At 46.2% G+C, this 20,954-nt stretch overlaps 1 protein-coding gene across 6 annotated transcripts in view; it reads right to left on the bottom strand.

Annotated features, from left to right (window-relative positions):
• Positions 1 to 20,954, bottom strand: part of RIPOR1 (RHO family interacting cell polarization regulator 1) — a 627,513-nt gene that overhangs the window by 293,554 nt on the left and 313,005 nt on the right. For all 6 annotated transcript variants that reach the window (XM_063945248.1, XM_063945245.1, XM_063945246.1 and 3 more), the window contains exons 4-5: positions 15,993 to 16,071; positions 15,581 to 15,604 (exon numbers count right to left, since the gene is read on the bottom strand). In XM_063945248.1, the coding sequence (XP_063801318.1) occupies positions 15,581 to 15,604; positions 15,993 to 16,071 (103 nt within the window). The remainder of the gene's footprint in view (positions 1 to 15,580; positions 15,605 to 15,992; positions 16,072 to 20,954) is intronic.

Genomic DNA, 20,954 nt, shown 5'->3' with positions numbered 1-20,954 from the left:
GATAATACGGCGTCTTCTTAGGTTGAGAAGCTACCTGGGGTAAAAATGTGGATTTTCCGGCAGTTGCCGTGGCTACCAGGTCTGATAGACCTACCCCAAATAACTCCTCCCCCTTATAAGGCAATACTTCCATGTGCCTTGTAGAATCCGCATCACCTGACCACTGCCGCGTCCATAAACCTCTTCTTGCAGAAATGGACAGCGCGCTAACTCTTGATGCCAGTCGGCAAATATCCCTCTGTGCATCACGCATATATAGAAATGCATCCTTCAAATGCTCTATAGTCAGTAATATACTGTCCCTATCTAGGGTATCAATATTTTCAGTCAGGGAATCCGACCACGCCAGGCCCGCACTGCACATCCAGGCTGAGGCGATTGCTGGTCGCAGTATAACACCCGTGTGAGTGTATATACATTTTAGGATATTCTCCAGCTTTCTATCGGCAGGTTCCTTTAGGGCGGCCGTATCAGGAGAGGGTAGTGCTACCTGTTTAGACAAGCGTGTGAGCGCTTTATCCACCCTAGGGGGTGTTTCCCAACGTGCCCTATCCTCTGGCGGGAAAGGGTACGATGCCAATAACCTTTTAGGAATTATCAGTTTTTTATCGGGGGAAACCCACGCCTCATCACACACTTCATTTAATTCCTCGGATACAGGAAAAACTACAGGCAGTTTTTTCTCACCAAACATAATACCCTTTTTAGTGGTACTTGTATTATCAGAGATATGCAATACATTTTTCATTGCTTCAATCATGTAACGTGTGGCCCTAGTGGAAGTCACGTTTGTCTCCTCATCATCGACACTGGAGTCAGTATCCGTGTCTGTCATTTGAGGTAACGGGCGTTTTAAAGCCCCTGATGGCGTTTGAGACCCCTGGACAGGCACAAGCTGAGTAGCCGGCTGTCTCATGTCGTCAACTGTCTGTCGTAAAGAGCTGACACTGTCACGCAATTCCTTCCATAAGCTCATCCACTCAGGTGTCGACTCCCTAGGGGGTGACAACTCTATAATAGGCAATTGCTCCGCCTCCATCTCATTTTCCTCCTCAAACATGTCGACACAATCGTACCGACACACCGCACACACACAGGGAATGCTCTGATAGAGGACAGGACCCCACTAGCCCTTTGGGGAGACAGAGGGAGAGTATGCCAGCACACACCAGAGCGCTATATATAGACAGGAATACCACTATAAAATGTGCTTTTCCCTTTATAGCTGCGGTTAGTATCAAAACTGCGCCAAATTAGTGCCCCCCTCTCTTTTTTACCCTTTTCTGTAGTGCAGGACTGCAGGGGAGAGTCAGGGAGACGTCCTTCCAGCGGAGCTGTGATGGAAAATGGCGCCTGTGTGCTGAGGAGATAGGCTCCGCCCCCTTCTCGGCGGCCTTTTCTCCCGCTTTTTGGTGAGTTCTGGCAGGGGTTAAAATACATCCATATAGCCCTGGGGGTTATATGTGGTGTATTTATGCCAGCCAAGGTGTTTACATTGCTGCTCAGGGCGCCCCCCCGCTAGCGCCCTGCACCCTCAGTGACCGAAGTGTGAAGTGTGCCTGAGTAACAATGGCGCACAGCTGCAGTGCTGTGCGCTACCTTGTTGAAGACTGATGTCTTCTGCCGCCGATTTTTCCGGACCTCTTCTTGCTTCTGGCTCTGTAAGGGGGCCGGCGGCGCGGCTCTGGGACCGAGCTCCGAGGCTGGGCCTGTGTTCGGTCCCTCTGGAGCTAATGGTGTCCAGTAGCCTAAGAAGCCCAATCCACTCTGCACGCAGGTGAGTTCGCTTCTTCTCCCCTTAGTCCCTCGATGCAGTGAGCCTGTTGCCAGCAGGTCTCACTGAAAATAAAAAACCTAAAACTAAACTTTCACTAAGAAGCTCAGGAGAGCCCCTAGTGTGCACCCTTCTCGGCCGGGCACAAAAATCTAACTGAGGCTTGGAGGAGGGTCATAGGGGGAGGAGCCAGTGCACACCAGGTAGTCCTAAAGCTTTACTTTTGTGCCCAGTCTCCTGCGGAGCCGCTATTCCCCATGGTCCTTACAGAGTTCCCAGCATCCACTAGGACGTCAGAGAAATTACTAATAAAAAAATCTTCCAATCAGTCACAGCTCCTAATAGCAGTAGCAGGAGAGGCTGTAACTCAATGTAGCATACACACAACAGAAATCACGTTGTGATCATCCTGCCATGGCACTAACAAAGAGGCTCATGAACAGTGAAGAATCCGAACAATCTGGGGATTTTGATTTACAATCTGGGGCAGCAGAAGACTAGAGAGTGAACTGGGGGTTTCCTGCAGGAAGAAAGATGGTAGTCAAAACTGGACTGCACGGATACATATGCTCATTTAGCTGGACCAATCTCTCATCTGGATCACATTTGGATGGTAAATCCAATTAATGTCACATACATTTTTTCTACACACTCCAATCACATCAAGAGACTATCATTGGCAGCTGATCTGCTATAGACTATATTTTTCTTTATCAATTATTTCATTTCTGTATCCTGTAAGTGGTCCTGTTTAAATGCACATAGATTTTTATTAAACAATACTGATTCAGCCATCAATTTAGGATTCATTATCTTTTACTCTACTGTACTTTACTGTATGTATTTTTGTATATTTTTTGTTTTATTTTATTTGAATGTGTACCTTCTCTATCAAACCAAATTATAATTTCTATTTGGTAATACTTCCAGCACTGTTTTCCACATACACTATGGTTTTTATATAGTCCCCATTATTAATTTCTTAAAGAAAAGTTACATGCTCTCTTAGGTTTCTATGATTACTTGTACCATATTTTATTAAAATGTTTGTACCATACATTTGTATTCTCCTCTACGAAAAAAAGCATAAGGTAGGCAGTGATGGGGACGAAGCCAGACTATTTGTGTCATTAGGCTCCACCCACTCACGGTAAAATGCCACAATTTGCATAGGGGCTGGGCTAAATGACGCAATTACATTAGAATTGCGTCATTAGGCTCCGCCCGCGGACTGGGTATCACACCATTGGAGTCTCCTTTTGCATGTAACCTTGCTGCTGGTGGAAGAGTGGAGAGTAAAGGTGAAGGAGAGACACTACGGATGTCAGGAAGGATTTAATTGCCTCCCCTATACGCATACTGTCTACTTGCTATGGTAGACAATTATAAATGGTACGGGTTGATGTTACTGGAATGCAAATACTACATTGAGACATAATATTACACAATTGTGGTTTCTATTTTTATCTATTGTATGTTGTTGGAGGATTACCACTTCTGAGAACAAGAATACAGGACTATTTAACTACCAAGCGCCCGTAGACCTATTGGTTTATTTGGTATTTGGAGTTGTATATGCTGACATATTTTTATCAATAGAGACCGTGGTTGGCAGCTTTAGCGCACGTGTTTATTCCAATCTCCATGTTATTTGGGATGTGAGAGGGTAGCCTACTCTTCCGGAGGACTACCCGAAAAATTGTGGGTCTTCTGCAGGATCTGAGAGAGTAGGCAAGTATGGTTTGTACCATTTCCTTGCTTAAACTTTAAATAGGATTTTGGTTACCTACCGGTAAATCCTTTTCTCGTAGTCCGTAGAGGATGCTGGGGTCCACGTTAGTACCATGTGGTATAGACGGGTCCACCAGGAGCCATTGGCACTTTAAGAGTTTGAGAGTGTGGGCTGGCCCCTCCCTCTCTGCCCCTCCTACCAGACCCAGTGTAGAAACTGTGCCTGAGGTGACGGACATCTTCGAGAGAAGGATTTAACACAGATAGTGGCGAGATTCATACCAGCTCACACATACAAGGCACATCAAGCTAACTTAGCTTGTAAACTCGGCAACCGCTGAAAACATTACTTGCCAAGTAACAATGCAAAATGTAACTAAAACAAAGTTGTACTGAACCAGATAACAATTGCAGGAAAACGAAGTGCTGGGCGGGCGCCCAGCAGCCTCTACAGACTACGGGAAAAGGATTTACCGGTAAGTAACCAAAATCCAATTTTCTCTAACGTCCTAGAGGATGCTGGGGAACACATTAGTACCATGGGGATGTGCCAAAGCTCCCAGAACGGGAGGGAGAGCGCGGGGTCTCCTGCAGAACTGATTGGCCTCTGATGATCTGAAGCTCAGCCAAAGTATCGAACTTGTAGAACTTGGCAAACATGTTCGACCCAGACCAAGTTGCAGCTCGGCAAAGTTGTAACGCAGAGACACCCCGGGCAGCCGCCCAGGAAGACCCCACCTTACGAGTAGAGTGGGTCTTGACAGACGTAGGACACAGGAAGCCTGCCGTAGAATACGCATGCTGGATAATGAACCTGATCCAGCGAGAGATCGTCTGCTTAGAAGCAGGACACCCAATTTTATTTGGGATCATATAGGACGAACAGAGAGTCCGATTTCCTGTGACGAGCATTCCTCTTCACATATATTTTCAGAGCTCTTACAACATCCAAGGACTTTGTTGGAATTGAGGTGTCAGTAGCCACTGGTGGTACCACAATAGGTTGGTTGATATGAAATGCTGACATAACCTTCGGAAAAAACTGCTGACGTGTCCGGAGCTCAGCTCTATCTTCGCGGAAGATCAAGTATGGGCTTTTACAGGACAAAGCCACCAACTCCGACACACGTCTAGCAAAAGCCTTAGCCAACAAAGTGACAGCTTTCCACGTAAGAAATTTTACTTCAACCTTCTGTAGAGGCTCAAACCAGTCCGACTGGAGGAACTGCAACACCGCGTTAAGGTCCCAAGGCGCCGTAGGCAGTATAAAGGGAGGTTGGATGTGCAGAACTCCTTTCCAAAAGGTCTGAACCTCAGGGAGGGCAGCAAATTGTTTTTGGAAGAAAATGGATAGAGCCGAAATCTGGACCTTCACAGATCGCAACTTTAGGCCCATATCCACACAAGCTTGTAAGAAGAGGAGAAAACATCCCAGTTGAAACTCCACCGCAGGTTCACTTCTTGAACTCACACCAAGATACAATTTTTTCCCAAATTCGATGGTAATGTTTAGATGTTACTCCTTTCCTAGCCTGTATCAGGGTAGGAATAACATTTATCAGAATGCCCTTCCGAACTAGTATTCGGCATTCAACTTCCATGCCGTCAAACATAGCTGCAGTAAGTCTTGATAGGCAAACGGCACCTGCTGCAGCAGGTCCTCTCGAAGGGGAAGAGGCCTCGGCTCCTCTTGTAGTAGATCCAGAAGATACGCATATCAAGCCCTTCTTGGCCAGTCCGGAGCAATGAGGATCGCCTAAACTCTTGTTCTCCTTATGAGTTTTAGAACCCTTGGAATGAGTGGAAGTGGAGGAAACACGTACACCGACTGGAACACACATGGAGTCACGAGGGCGTCCACCGCCACAGCTTGAGGGTCCCTCGACCTGGAACAATACCGCCGAAGCTTCTTGTTGAGATGAGAGGCCATCATGTCGATTCCAGTTGTCTACTCCCGCAATGAAGATTGCTGACCGCACCAACGCGTGCTTTTCTGCCCAGAGGATGATTCTTGTTACCTCTGCCATTGCAGCTCTGCTCTTCGTTCCGCCCTGTCGGTTTATGTAAGCCACTGTTGTCACATTGTCCGACTGCACTTGAATGGCCCAATTTCTCAGAAGACGGGCCGCTTGGAGAAGACCGTTGTCGACGGCTCTTAGTTCCAGAATGTTTATCGGCAGGCCGGCCGGCTTCCAGACTTAACCACCTTCCTTGGAAGGTTTCCCCTTGAGTGACTGCACCCGAGCCCCGGAGACTTGAATCCATGGTTAGAAGGATCCAGTCCTGAATCCCGAACCTGCGGCCCTCCAGAAGGTAAGATAATTTCAGCCACCAGAGGAGTGAAATCTTGGCCTTTGGCGACAGACGTATTCTCTGATGCATGTGTAGATGGTGTCCCAACCACTTGTCCAGGAGATCCAGTTGGAAGGACCGAGCGTGAAACCTCCCATACTGCAGAGCCTCGTAAGAGGCCACCATCTTCCCCAGAAGGCAAATGCACTGATGAATTGACACCCGGGCTGGCTTCAGGACATCCCGGACCATCGTTTGAATCACCAACCCCTTTTTTTCCTCTGGGAGAAACACCCTCTGCACCTCCGTGTGGAGGATCATTCCCAGAAAGGACAACCTTCTGGTTGGTTCCAAATGTGACTTTGGAAGATTCAGGATCCAACTATGTTTCCTGAGAAGCTGAGTCGTGAGTGTTATGGACCGTAACAGATTCTCCTTGGACGATGCTTTTATCAGCAGATGGTCCAGATACGGAATTATGTTCACACCCTGTCTGTGGAGAAGAATCATCATTTCCACCATCACCTTGGTGAAAACCCTCGGTGCTGTGGAGAGACCGAATGGGAGGGCCTGGGACTGAAAATGACAGTCCAACAGCGCAAATCGCAGATAAGCTTGATTTGGTACCCTTAGGGACTCCAGTTTGAACTTGAACTCCTTTAGAAAGGGGTTTAGTGGTTTTAAGTTCAGAATGGGCCTGACCGAACCATCCGGTTTCAATACAACAAAAAGGTTCGAATAGTAACCTTTGTTCTGCATGTGAGGTGGTACTGGCACAATGACCTGTGCCTCCACCAACTTCTGGAATGCTTCTTGCAGGACAGACCTGTCTGCCAGCAGAGCTGGCAAGCCTGATCTGAAAAATCGGTGAGGAGGGAGATTTTGAAATTCCAGCCTGTAACCCTGGGACACAATATCTTGCACCAAGGGGTCCAGGTCGGAGGACACCCAGACATGACTGAAATGTCTGAGTCTCGCTCCCACCGACCCCACCTTCGGGGCGTGCAGTCCACCGTCATGCGGAGGACTTTGGTGTACCTGAAGCAGGTTTCTGTTCCTAAGAACCTGCAGCCGCAGGTTTCTTGAACTTGGGCCGACCTCCCCGAAAGAAGGTGTTGGACGGCTTTGCCTTTCTGGGCTTGTTAGACCGAAATGACAGTGACGTAACTGAAGAAAAGGGTTTGGTCGGAGCAGGAAGGAAGTGTGACTTACCAGCCATAGCCGTGGAGATCCATGCATCTAACGCTTCCCCAAAGAGAGCCTGACCTATGTAGGGTAGGGTCTCCACACTTCTCCTGGATTCCGCGTCGGCAGACCACTGGTGCAACCACAGCCCTCGACGAGCTGATACTGACATGGAGAAAATTCCCGCAGCCATGGAACCCAGGTCTTTCATGGATTCTACCAGAAATCCTGCCGAATCCTGAATGTTACGTAAAAACAATTCAACATCACATTTTCCCATAGTATCCAAATCCTCAAGTAACGTGCCTGACCACTTTACAACAGCTTTGGCAATCCAAGCTCTGGCAATAGTGGGACGTAGTATTGCCCCAGAAGCCGTGTACATGGATTTGAGCGTATTATCAATTTTATGATCAGCCGGCTCTTTTAAGGCAGTAGATCCTGGAATAGGTAAAAACACCTTTTTTGAGAGTCTGGATACTGACGCGTCAACAATAGGCGGGTTTTCCCATTTTTTCCTATCCTCTGCTGGGAAAGGAAACGCTACCAGAACCTTTTAGGTATCTGGAATTTTTTATCCGGGTTTTCCCAAGCCTTTTCAAATATAGCATTTAATTCCTTTGACGCAGGGAAGGTTAGCGAGGCTTTCTTATTTTCAGTGAAGTAAGCCTCCTCAACCTGCTCGGGTGTTGTATCAGCAATATTCAACACATCCCTAATAGCCTCTATCATCAACTGCACCCCTTTTGCAAATGATGCATCCCCCCTGCAACACATCCCCGTCACCGTCTGCAGTATCAGAGTCGGTATCGGTATCATCCTGCACGATCTGAGCAAGAGCACGTTTGTGTGAATATACAGCGGGGAGCCCTGATGTACCAGAACTGGGCCACACTGCCATAGAGTTCTGTAAAGCCTGAGTTGCAGATTCATTTTGTGCAACCCTATTAGAAATCTGAGAAATCATAGATTTGAAAGAGGATTACCACTCAGGCTTCCTTGCTGGAATCTGTGCTAAACCAGTGCAATCCTGATAACATGGAATGGGATCATCCTGAGAGGAAATATCCTCTGCAGCATATGACACGGAGTCCCTGGACATTGCTTAATGGAGACCACAAACACTCCACACACACACAGGGGAGGGCAGAGTTTCACCTCCAAGAATGGCAAGAGAGAGACAGAGATTGGAACCAACCCACACACAGCGCTTTTAATATAAAGGGAGACCCCTTATCAGCGCTGACTGTGTACCTTAATAGGTTACTCAGTCGTTTTGCAGCAGCCTCCCCCACCCCCCTTCTACAACCCCCTGGTACCGTGATAGATAGCTGGAGTTGCTGTGGAGGGAGTTGCTCCTCACTGACAGCACTGTACAGGCAGGAAAATGGCGCTGAACGCTGCTGGGTCCGCACTGAAGAGAAACTCCACCCTCAAAATGGCGCTGTCTTCCCGCTCTTCACAGGATTATACTGGCCTGAGGATTGATGCTGGCTGAGATCCGGGGACCCCGACAGGCTGTGTGACCAGTGTAGGGTGTAGGCGCTGGCTCAAGGCGCCCAACAAAGCGCCACACTATGTACCACTATACCTCCTGGAGCGCAGTTAATACTGTGCTCCTACTCTGATGCCGCCATCTTCACACCGGTCCTCCACTTGTGAGGGGGCGTTGGTGACTCACTCGCCACAATCTTCAGCTCTGTAAGGGGGTGGCGGCATGCTGCTGGGGTGAGCGATCCCCTGCGGCGGGGAACGATGTATCCCCTCTGGAGCTCAGTGTCCAGTCAGCGGAGATAGTGGCTCAGACCCCGCAGGGCGGACACTACTCCCCCCTTTAGTCCCTCGCTGCAGGGAGGCTGTTGCCAGCAGCCTCCCTGTAAAATAATAAACTCTAAAAATAAACTTTAACTAAAGAAGCTCTGTAGAGCTCCCCTAGCTGTGACCAGCTCCTCTGGGCACATTTTCTAAACTGAGTTTGGTAGGAGGGGCATAAAGGGAGGAGCCATCCCACACTCTCAAACTCTTAAAGTGCCAATGGCTCCTGGTGGACCCATCTATACCCCACGGTACTAATGTGGACTCCAGCATCCTTTAGGACGTAAGAGAAATAAAGGCAATTTGCATAAGGAAAAAAATACTGTGTTGCTAATGCTTTACTTGCATTTCCGAACACATGCAAAAAAAACCCGAGATTTATGGTAAGAAGTTAAATCTCTTTCTGCGAGGTACACTGGGCTCCACAAGGATTAACATAGGGGTGTAGAGTAGGATCTTGATCCGAGGCACCAACAGGCTCAAAGCTTTGACTTTTCCCAAGAAAAGCGCCGCCTCCTCTATAACCCCGCCTCCGTGCACAGGAGATCAGTTTCGTTAACCAGCCCAATGCAGTAGCAGGTACCAGAGACGACAATCGCTCGTAGCCAATTACACCACACACTCACCACAGGAGAGGGAGTCAGCGGCTAATGCCAAACAAACCCAAAGAAGCTAAGTGCGTCAGGGTGGGCGCCTTGTGGAGCACAGTGTACCTCGCAGAAAGAGATTTAACAACGGTAAGTTCTTACCATAAATCTTGTTTTCTGCTGCGGGGTACACTGGGCTCCACAGGGATTACCATCAGGGATGTCCTAAAGCAGTTCCTTATGGGAGGGGACGCACTGTAGCGGGCACAAGAACCCGGCATCCAAAGGAAGCATCCTGGGAGGCGGAAGTATCGAAGGCATAGAACCTTATGAACGTGTTCACTGAGGACCACGTAGCCGCTTTGCACAATTGTTCAAGGGTCGCAACCCGGTGGGCCGCCCAAGAAGGTCCAACCGACCGAGTAGAATGGGCTTTGATGATAGCAGGAGCAGGACGACCAGCCTGTACATAATCATGTGCAATCACCACTCTAATCCATCTGGCTAGGGTCTGCTTGGAAGCAGGCCAGCCACGTTTGTGAAAACCAAACAGTAAAGAGAATCAGATTTCCTAATGGAGGATGTTCTCTTCACATAGATACGGAGAGCCCGTACCACGTCCAAAGACCACTCTTTGGAAGACAACTCAGGAGAATAAAAGGCCGGAACCACAATCTCCTGGTTAAGGTGGAAGGAAAACACCACCTTGGGTAAAAAATCCGGTCGCGTTCTAAGAAACACCCAGTCACTATGAAAAATCAAATGGGGGGACTTACAGGATAAAGGCACCCAAGTCAGAGACCCTTCTAGCTGAAGCAATAGCCAGCAAAAACAGTACCTTAAGGGAAAGCCTCTTAAGGTCAGCAGAGGCAAGAAGTTCAAATGGAGACTCTTGCAAGGCCTCCAACACCACCGACATATCCCAAGGGGCCACAGGAGGTACATAAGGAGGCTGAATCCGCAACACGCCCTGAGTGAATGTATGAACATCAGGTAGGGCAGCAATCTTTCTCTGAAACCAAACCGACAAGGCAGAAATGTGAACCTTGAGGGAGGCCAGATGAAAGCCTAAGTCCAGGCCCTGTTGTAGGAAGGCCAACAGTTTGGCAGCACTAAGCTTGAAAACGTTATGATTGTGAGATGCACACCAAGTAAAATAAGCATTCCAGACCCTATGGTAAATCCGAGCAGAAGCCGGCTTACGAGCCTTCAACATAGTTTGAACGACCGCCTCAGAAAAACCCTTGGACCTCAGGACGGAAGCTTCAAGAGCCATGCCGTCAAAGCCAGATGGGCCAAGTCCTGGTAAACACAAGGGCCCTGAACGAGGAGGTCTGGTCGTTGTGGAAGTAGAAGGGGACGATCTAGCGAGAGGCCCTGTAGATTGTAGAACCAGTGCCGCCTGGGCCACGCTGGAGCGAACAGAAGTAGGTTTCCTCCTTCTTGCTTGTACTACCGTATTACTCTGGGCAGTAATGACACCGGAGAGAACACATACCGCAGATGAAAGATCCATGGGATTGACAGAGCATTCACGAACGCTGATTGAGGATCCCTTGTCCTTGTTCCGAAGACCGGAACCTTGTGATTGTGTCGAGACTCCATCAGGTCCACATCTGGAAGGCCCCACGTGTACACGAGAAGTTGAAACACCTCTGGATGAAGGTTCCACTCTCTGGCGAGTACGTCCTGATGACTGAGAAAGTCCGCTTCCCAGTTTAGGACCCCTGGAATGTACACTGCGGATATGGCCGGCAGATGGCGTTCTGCCCACTGAAGAATCCGTGATACTTCCCTCATTGCCATGCGGCTTTGAGTGCCGCCTTGATGATTGATGTATGCCACCGTGATGGCGTTGTCCGATTGTACTTGAACAGGTCTGTTCTGTATCAAATGCTGGGCCAGGTTTAATGCATTGAACACTGCCCGCAGTTCCAGAATGTTTATCGGGAGTAGAGACTCCTCCTTGGTCCACCGACCCTGAAGAGAGTGTTGTTCCAACACCGCACCCCAACCTCTCAGACTGGCATCAGTCGTCAGCAGGACCCAGTTGGATATCCAGAAGGGATGGCCCCTGCTCAATCGTTGGTCCTGGAGCCACCAGCTCAGTGACAGGCGGACCTCCGGAGGCAGGGAGATCATATGAGATCTGATCCAGTGAGGCACTTGGTCAGAATTAACTTCTGTAGAGGGCGAGAATGGAATTGAGCATACTCCACCATGTCGAAAGCCGACACCATGAGACCTAGCACTTGCATTGCCGAATGTATCGACACTTGCGGATGAGATAGGAAGCATGGAATCCTGCCCTCACTCTTCAGGACTTTCTTCTAAGACAAGAACAACCGCTGGTTGTGAGTGTCCAATAATGCTCCCAGGTGCACCATGCTCCGAGCAGGAACCAGGGAGGATTTCTTCCAGTTCATTAGCCACCCGTGGGCTTTCATGAACTGGACCATCAGATCTAGATGACACAGGAGAAGTTCTGTGGAATTTGCCAGGATCAACAAATTGTCCAAGTATGGTAGGATCCTGACCCCTTGACGGCGGAGTACGGCCGTCATTACAGCCATTACTTTGGTGAAAACTTGCGGAGCCGTTGTCAAACCAAAAGGTAACGCCCAAAATTGGTAATGAAGGTTGCCCACCGCAAACCTCAGATACTGCTGATGAGACACTGCAATAGGAATATGCAGGTAGGCATCCTGGATGTCCAGGGAGACCATATAGTCCCCAGGTTCCAAGGCCAGAACAATAGAGCGCAGAGTTCCCATACGAAACTTGGAGACCCGCACATACTTGTTCAAGGACTTCAGATTGAGAATGTGCCGTGAGGACCCGTTCGGTTTCGGGACTAGAAACAGCGGAGAATAGTACCCCCCTTGCCTCTCTGAGTCAGAGGCACCTGTACTACCACTCCTGTGGTCAGGAGGGAATGTACCACCGAATGCAGAGTATTTGCCTTCGCTGGGTCCAGAGGAACATCTGTCAGGCAAAATCGATGAGGGGGAAGATTCTTCAAGGGTACAGTGTAACCTTGAGTGACGACTTCCCTTACCCAGGCATCGGAAGTGGTCTTCAACAATTTCTGGGCAAAACCTAGAAGTCGGCCCCTCACCCTGGGATCCCCCAGAGGGAGGCCTGCCCCATCATGTGGCAGGCTTGTCAGTTTTGGAAGCAGGCTGATGGGCAGCCCAGGCCCACTTAGTTCTGGAAGCATGAGTTTGCTTTGGGTATGCATGACCTTTTGCTTTACCTGGAGAACGAAAGGGCCGAGGGATAGTACTTTTAGCCTTCTGTGTGGAAGGAGCCGTACTAGGTAGGCAAGCTGTTTTGGCAGTAGCCAGATCAGCCACAATCTTAATGAGGTCTCCTCCAAAGAGAATGTCTCCCTTGAAAGGAAGCACCTCCAGGGTTTTCTTGGAATCTATATCCACTGACCAGGATCTCAACCGAATGATACATCTGGCCAAGACGGACGTAGCAGCAGCCTTGGCCGCCAGCACCCTGGCATCGGAGGCCGCCTCCTTAAGGTACAGAGAAGTCGTGGCAATATGAGACATTGTCGAGCATCCTCAGATGCATTGGAAGGCAGCTCTACCTCTAGCTCCTGAGCCCACGCCTCAACAGCTTCAGCAGCCCATGTTGCTGCAATGGTTAGCTATGCACAGCCTCCGTTAGGGTGTAAATCGCTATCCGTCGGTTCCTTCAGAGAGGTGACGGTAGTTACTGGCACAGCTGAGGAAACTACCGTGCGTGCCACATGAGAATCTACAGGCGGAGGAGTTTCCCAATTTTTACATAGCTCCGCAGAGAGAGAATAGCGAGCCAACAGTCTCTTATGCGGTGTGAATTTTGTTCCCGGGTTTTCCCAGGATTCCTGACGTATGTCAGCCAGGTGTTGAGAATGAGGTAAAACTTGTTTAACCACTTTCTTACGTTTAAACCTGTCCGGATTTGTAGAGACAGCCGCAGGCTCAGGTTCATCAGAGACCCGAAGAATGAGCCTGATAGCCTCAATTAAATCAGGGACATCCATCCACCATTGACTTCCCCTCCCCATCAGAAGCATCTGAGTCAGTGTCTGTGGGGTCAGTGTATGCACCATCTTCCTCAGAGGATGTGTCCAAAATAGCAGTGGATTGTGAGGAAGTAGCGGCCCATTTAGAAGACGTCTTAGTCTTAGGTGGGCGAGAGTGAGATTTAGATTTATTCAGTGACCGGTTCAAGTGCTGTAACTGAGTTGAGATTTGATCCGCCCATGGTGGATTGACTGCAGGGACCGTAAACTGCTGCACTGGCACAGGTGGTCCCACAGGGGGCGTCCGTTTAGTTACTAAAGTATTTAACAGCGTGGAAAAGGTAGCCCAAGCTGGGTCATTTGTTGCCCCCGGTGCTACAGACCCACTGGGGGGTAAGGAACCCTCTGAACCTGAACTCTCTGCTGCCAAATTTTCCTCAAAAGTGTCTGCAGCATCACCACCACGCAATGTGGGAGAAGCCCCAGCTCCTTTGCCTCGTGTAGCTGACATAATAAGAATCACAATATCAGGAAACCTGGTACAATTTTAGCAGCGATATACCTTGGAAGAACTCCCAGTATATATATATATATATATATATATATATATATATATATATATATAGATAGAGAGAGAGAGAGAGAGAGAGAGACAGAGATATATATATATATATATATATATATATATATATATATAAGTGACTATAAATCACAAAGAAAAATACACAGCAAGTATATCTTGTGAAACACCTATATTATTCAGAAAACCTGACGCACTTAGTCCCCTCAGGTTACAGAACATAGGAGTAGCACGCTGAGTGAAATACCTGAGATAGCAGCCGCGCAGCAGCTACACACACACATATAGTCACAAGCGTACCAAGCAGGAATTATACAACCATAAAACTGCACTGGACTAGCAATACAAAGTAATAGTATAACTATATATGTAAACAGTAGATATAACAAAACACAGTAGATACTGGATGTATATCACAGGGCGTTTGTACCACACAGCCCTGAATGTATGCACTCTTTCTTAACTAAAACTGTCCCTTGACCGTTCGAATACTTAAGTGTCCTGTAAAATGCACAGCACTGGCGAGCAGGTGGCTTTACAGAGAAGGATTTGCTCCAGCAGTCCCAGGAACAGCTCAGCTCCGTGTGATGGCGGCTGACAGGGAATGAGGGAGAGATATGCAGCCCCAGGGCGGGAACATTTACCCAAATGGCGCCCTGGGGCTGGGGGAGAGGCTACAGGTCAGGCCTTATCCCCTTGCGGCTTCCCCACCGGGCCCTGCGGGCTGTTAAAAACAGGTATTTATGAGAGAAAACCCCCCACCTGTGCCCTGTGTCCCGGTGACTAGTGGAGCGGCTGCCCTTTACAGTGTCCACGCCAGCGAGTGCGGCCCGCCTCCCAAGGGCGCGCCGGATCACGGTTAACAGCGGGCCAAAAAGACCCCTTACCTCCCCTTATACCTGCGGCCACGCGAACCCGGAGGTCAGGGGCAAGTGTGTGTGACTAACAGAAGGACACCGGTGCCTCCGCTGTAGTTACCCGGCAACCAGGGCGCGGGAGTATACAGCGCCGCTGGGGGTGTGATGGAGCTGCAGCAGAGGATTTCTATCTGACATGCATAAAAGCTGCAGCCCTTGAAGTCTTCAAAAGTTCTTCTTTTTTTCTGAAATAAGCTATAAAATGGGCTGCAGGAGCAGCCCTCCTGTTGATTGCGTGCTTACTGCATGGCACCAACTTACAAACTGAGCTCCTGTGCACGGAGGCGGGGTTATAGAGGAGACGGCACTGTGCATCTTGGGAACAGTCAAAGCTTTAAGCCTGTTGGTGCATCGGATCAAGATCCTACTCTACACCCCTATGTTAATCCTTGTGGAGCCCAGTGTACCCCGCAGCAGAAAAAAAAGATCGGATGCACACTTATTGTCTCATAGCTGTTACTTTCAATTGGATTGCAATCTCTCTCATAAGGCAGGGCCCTACTTTCCCTTTCTTTTCATGTACATTTTTTTTTTACCTTTCATGACTGATGATATTTGACCTATTTTCCACACTGCAGAGCACTGTATACGTTTTTTCAAATCAACGACAATATCAATAATGACCCGCTGCATTAAAGTCATACAGAACCCATTTAGGAAAATGAAAGCTATCCTTACCTTGTCTAGGTCATAAAGGAAGCCCTGAAAAAAAATCGTAGTACAATGTCAGTTTTCATTTTGGCACAAACTGAAAAAAGCACTTGTCAAATCCTAACCACTTTTAAACCTTGGAGAGCGATAAACTGGAGAAGTTGCTCAAAGCAACCAACCAGCTTGTGTCGTTTATCTCACACAGTCTATGAAGACATCCAGAAGCAGATTATCTGTCTTGGACAACTTTTCCACTTTATCTCTCTCCAAGGCTTGATAAAACTCCCCCTAAAGTTACACATCAACTTGGCTCTTGTCAAATTCAGAACAAATAGACCAAAATACTGTAGGTTTTTATTAACTTTTTTCCGCTCTACAACAGTTCCATATTACCAAACAAAAAACAGTCATTCACAGTACAGTACTTCAGAATACTGACCAGCCTGGAGTTCCTCTTGGATTCCCTGATCTGAGTTGTTAGCTTGTCCAACTCCATTTGGTGAACCTCTAAATATGCCCTAGGAAGATAAAATACATTATAAGGTCATTTACATCTATTTATATATGTGTTGTATTGTCATCTTTTACAGGATCATCCCAAGATAATATATGAAGGGTTAAAGAAAATAATTTGTGCATGGAAAAAAATATTATAAATATATTATAAAAATACATTAAAAATACAGGGAACAGCTTGAGACTTGGCTCACATTATAATGTATACTGTGCTGAACCGCAATATGTAATGCTCACCGCAGGAAGTCACCATATATTTTATGTATCATACACATTGTATACCACATACTGTATTGCCCTCACAAAGCCCTCAGCCATCTAACCTTATCTCCCTTTACACTTCCACCCGACCCTATTAGCTCCACAAATACATGCTGCCTCTGCTGCCAACTAATTACTGCCTCCCATTCCTGCTTCCAAGATTTTGCCCATGGTGCTCCCTACCTCTGGAATTCTGTACCTTCTGTAAACTTCAAGTGGGCTCTCAAGACCAACTGCTTCATCAAAACCAACCATCTCTCATCTTAACCCTTTGTTCCATGCTCACTTCTATCCCATCAGTGTCACCCCTGTCTGCCCCTCCCCATTAGAATGTAAACTCTCACAAACAGGGCCTGCTCTCTGACTATTTTCTACTCCATGCTCCTTAAACGGCACCTAACCCTCAGTTTCTGCCAACATAAGACTTATTTGTGTCATGTTCCCTGAGGCAGCAATGTGTATATACCATGTACTTGTCCTATAAGTTATTGTTTTCCTCTTTGGCTCATTTATTTATGTACTTTGTTAGGCGCTGCAAAACCCTTGTGGCGTCATATAAATAAACACTAATGTTAATAAATACATAGATTATAGCCATACATCATTAATGATCTTGCGATGCCACTTATGAAATGTTTTCCTCAGAGTAACCTATAGGGAACCACTTAGCCATAGAGCCCACCAGAGGATATGTAAAATGTCAGAGCCTGATTACATAAAACAGAAACACAACACCTACAAATTAATAAATACACAGCAACCGATTGCAAACTGTAAACATCTACAAGCACTGGATCATGACTTAAATGCGGTTACTTATTTACCGAATAATAACCAACCAGAGACTGCACATGTTCTGCTTAACACTCTTATGAGGCCAACAAGTCCCCAGTGGCAATAATCAAAACAAAAATTCTCAAGTGCAAAATGAGTAAATAAATATAATTAACTGATTGGAAGGCAGATGTGGCAGCAAAAATGCTGGCAAACTTCAGTTGGGACAGGTAAGGTGTGTTGTGGAAAAACTTAAGTCTACAGTAAAACTATACAATTTTAGCAAGAAAATATCTGGGGGTGTGGCCTTCCTGGCTTTGGGAGAGGATGTGTGCTTCTCCTGCTCCTGGCATCTGGGCCACTGGCCTTGACATATAAGGGACATCTCCAACCTTATTTTATCTCATCTGTTGCTCCTCTCTAGCCTGTGTTTCGGGTTACCCCATTTCACCCAGATTGTGGCTGTCCGGGATACAGATACAGTTGTGTCTATTTTCATATTGTGGAAAGGACCATGATGTCACAGCAGGAGAGGGCAGAAGAGAACTTCCGCCCTTACATCATGTAAATGTTTTATCCATTCTCTATTTATTTTTGGGTATTTAGTTTTATCTAGGCAACATTGTACCTTTGCGGGTTCGGTGTCTCATTCCGCTTTGCTTGCCACACTTTACTATTTCAAACAGTTGGTGACGTGGACCCAGTGCATTGTAGGATAGGTCCTCTTCACAAACGGTAATTAGATGCTGCCATACAGATACAGGGATGCATCCACCATCTTGAAATCACCAGGGACTCTGACCGACAAGTACAGTGCTGGACCTTACCTCACCACTTCACCTTGCACTGCAGCATCCACTGGTGGACCTTCCTTTCAGCCATTCAGACCACACTCAAATTGCATTCTCATGAGCTCTGCTGCTTTCACTGTTCCATACAGTAGTCCATTTGAGACAACAGCCATTTTGGGACTCTCCATCAATCAAGCCTGTACAGGGTCTGCCGGCTCCCTGTTTCCCATGGGCACAGCATTCTATTCCCATCCACAGCCGGGCTCCTTTCTCGCTGGACTCCACCAGTTAGTGGCACAGCCTGCTGCTTTACCATCCCTGAATCACCCATACAGAGGTCTTGGCCCTCTGCATCCTCCTCTTGTGGCCTCTAGTGAAACCTGGCTGCTGAATTCAGGCTGCAGAACCCTTTCTCAGCCTTCTCTCACTAGTACTGACTTGTTGCTATGGGGACCCTGGGATAGGTAATGTGTTCTGGACCCTTCTCTACAAGTCTGTAACTGGTGTTTTTTGTGATGCCAGCCTAGCTACTATGTAGTGGGTCTTGTCTAGCGTCAACCTTGTCTGCGATACATTCCCTTGCAGTTCTACTTTATAGGTGCCTGCTTAATGACTTTTCCCCCTGCTTTAGTCATTTGTCTTTCTTCAACCTTCAGGTTCTACCCCAGCTGGTGACCACTCTTTATCTCCCTCCCCCCAGCTCTTTCTTGCCTCTAGCTCTCCTTTCCAGGCAGATGACCCTCACCTGAGACAAAACACAAACATGGATGTTGGGAGTGTCTCAAATTTTACAACTACTGCAATCTATGCCAACTAAACAAGACTTTGGAACGCAGAATCCAGGACACTGTCTACTTGGAAATAGCCTCTATCCAGTTTGATGTGTCTTGGAACTAATCTGACCTCTCTGGAAGACCTCATTGGTAACTCCATATCATCTCACAATGCACTCGGGGAAGCTGTGCCCTGACATGCGACTGCATTCCAACACTTCCAGAATAGGCTAGACAATCAAGACAACAAACTAAGGAGAAATAACCTGCATATTAGGGGCTTATCGGAATACATAGTGTACATAGGGCCTCATCGATTTCCTCACTAGAATTTTCAACAAGATTTTGGGACAGGCTCCTAAATCTATTATTCTGTTTGACCTTCCGGATTGGCAGAACTCTCTCCTCGGTTCTGTTGCTCCTGCACTCTCTACCCATAACGGCGGCTGGCAACTTGTGAGTCACAGCACCTAGACTCCCAGAAGCAAGCGGGATATCCATGACTCTACACCGTGATGGATTGTTACGTATCTGTGGACCCTGTGGCTCTTTGCTCAAACAGTTGCCTCACAGTTTTCCTCAGGTTTCGTTTTCTTGCACTCACCTGATTTAGAGAAAATGTATTTGTGTAATTGTTGCTTATACTTTTACTTGCCTACGACTACTACTGTGCACCTATTATCCTTCATGTTCTGTGTGTTCTACTCAGTGCGTGTGTGTATATTTACTTACATATATATATATATATATATATATATATATATAATTGGCCTATTTTACAAAGAGACCCCATTTTGGGACCCCATTTAGCTCAGAAACCCACTCTTATGTTTCGAAAAGCAACAAATCTGGAAGATATGATAGCTCCTAGTAATTTAAGGTCAATAGATAAATTTAATCATAAACCGGGGAACTTTTTAAAACAATCAGGATGTTTTCCTTGCACTAGATGCATCTGTTGTAAATTCATTGAAAAATCACCTGTAATTTATGATGAACTTAACAAAAAATCATTCAGTTTGAAAGGAGTTCATACTTGTAACTCCACATTTGTTATTTATAGAATTACTTGTGGATGTGGGAAAGCCTATATAGGAAAAACCAAACGGATGATTAAGACACAAATCCAAGAGCACTTAAGGAACATCAAAAACAAAGTGAATACACATAGTGTACCTAGACATTTCACAGAAGCCCACAACTCTGACATCAAAAGTTTAAAATTTACTATATTGGAACATATTATTGAAAATGACAGAGGAGGCAGTAGAGAGCTACAATTATCTAAAAGAGAGTCCTATTGGATTTTCACACTTAACACCCTCATTCCATTTGGAATGAATGAGGGGATTGACATTGTTTCATTTTTGTGAATTAGTCATCTCTGTCTCTAGGTCTTTTTTCTTCAGAACAACGTCACATATTATGACTAACTTTAAGCATAAAAACAAGTTAGTCTTATCTGTGTAACAATGTTTATGTGGGTTCCAATTATGTATATGCATATGGATGTAGAATTAGTCATATATGTTTGTTCTGTATATTTGGTTAAATAAATTAAGGTTTCATTGGTTTGTGAAATACACTATTTTTGTATACATTAGGTTGGCATCATTGTAAAATGTATGTTTTTTGAAAGACTCCAATGGGGGGAGAAAGTAGAAAAAAGGGAGAGGTTCAAGTTATATTAGAGTTATCAACAGTTTTTATTATTACCCAATATATATATTTTATTTTTTTTTCACATCACTTCATTAGTTTTATCAACCACTTTAGATCACAGATTACACGAATATTAATCACTCCAGGTAAATGCAACAGTGATTAGATTTATAAATTTGACCTCATTGCCTACGCATGTGGTCAAGGGAATTATTAATACTGTATAACACGATTTAGCCTGTAAATAATATATCTACACATAATAATAAATTTGATACCATAGGGTGAATTAATAATTATATTAAGGAACTATAAATAGATGAAAATTAATTGTGAGGCACTCATTAGAATATACACACACATATATGGCTTTTTTATTAATACTAATACGACTAACGTTATTAGAGAAATCATTAAATACTAACTATTTAATATATTTAGAATCATTTTAGAGGGATCTATAAAATGGTATTATTTTTTATAGTTTCACTTGTGGGAATAATGGATATACAGGTTGAGTATCCCATATCCAAATATCCGAAATACGGAATATTCCGAAATACGGACTTTTTTGAGCGAGAGTGAGATAGTGAAACTTTTGTTTTCTGATGGCTCAATGTACAC

Source organism: Pseudophryne corroboree, chromosome 11, assembly GCF_028390025.1.
Source record: "Pseudophryne corroboree isolate aPseCor3 chromosome 11, aPseCor3.hap2, whole genome shotgun sequence".
NCBI classification, from domain to species: domain Eukaryota; kingdom Metazoa; phylum Chordata; class Amphibia; order Anura; family Myobatrachidae; genus Pseudophryne; species Pseudophryne corroboree.
Note: the sequence above shows the minus strand (reverse complement) of the source record. Positions and strands in the feature narration are given on the sequence as shown.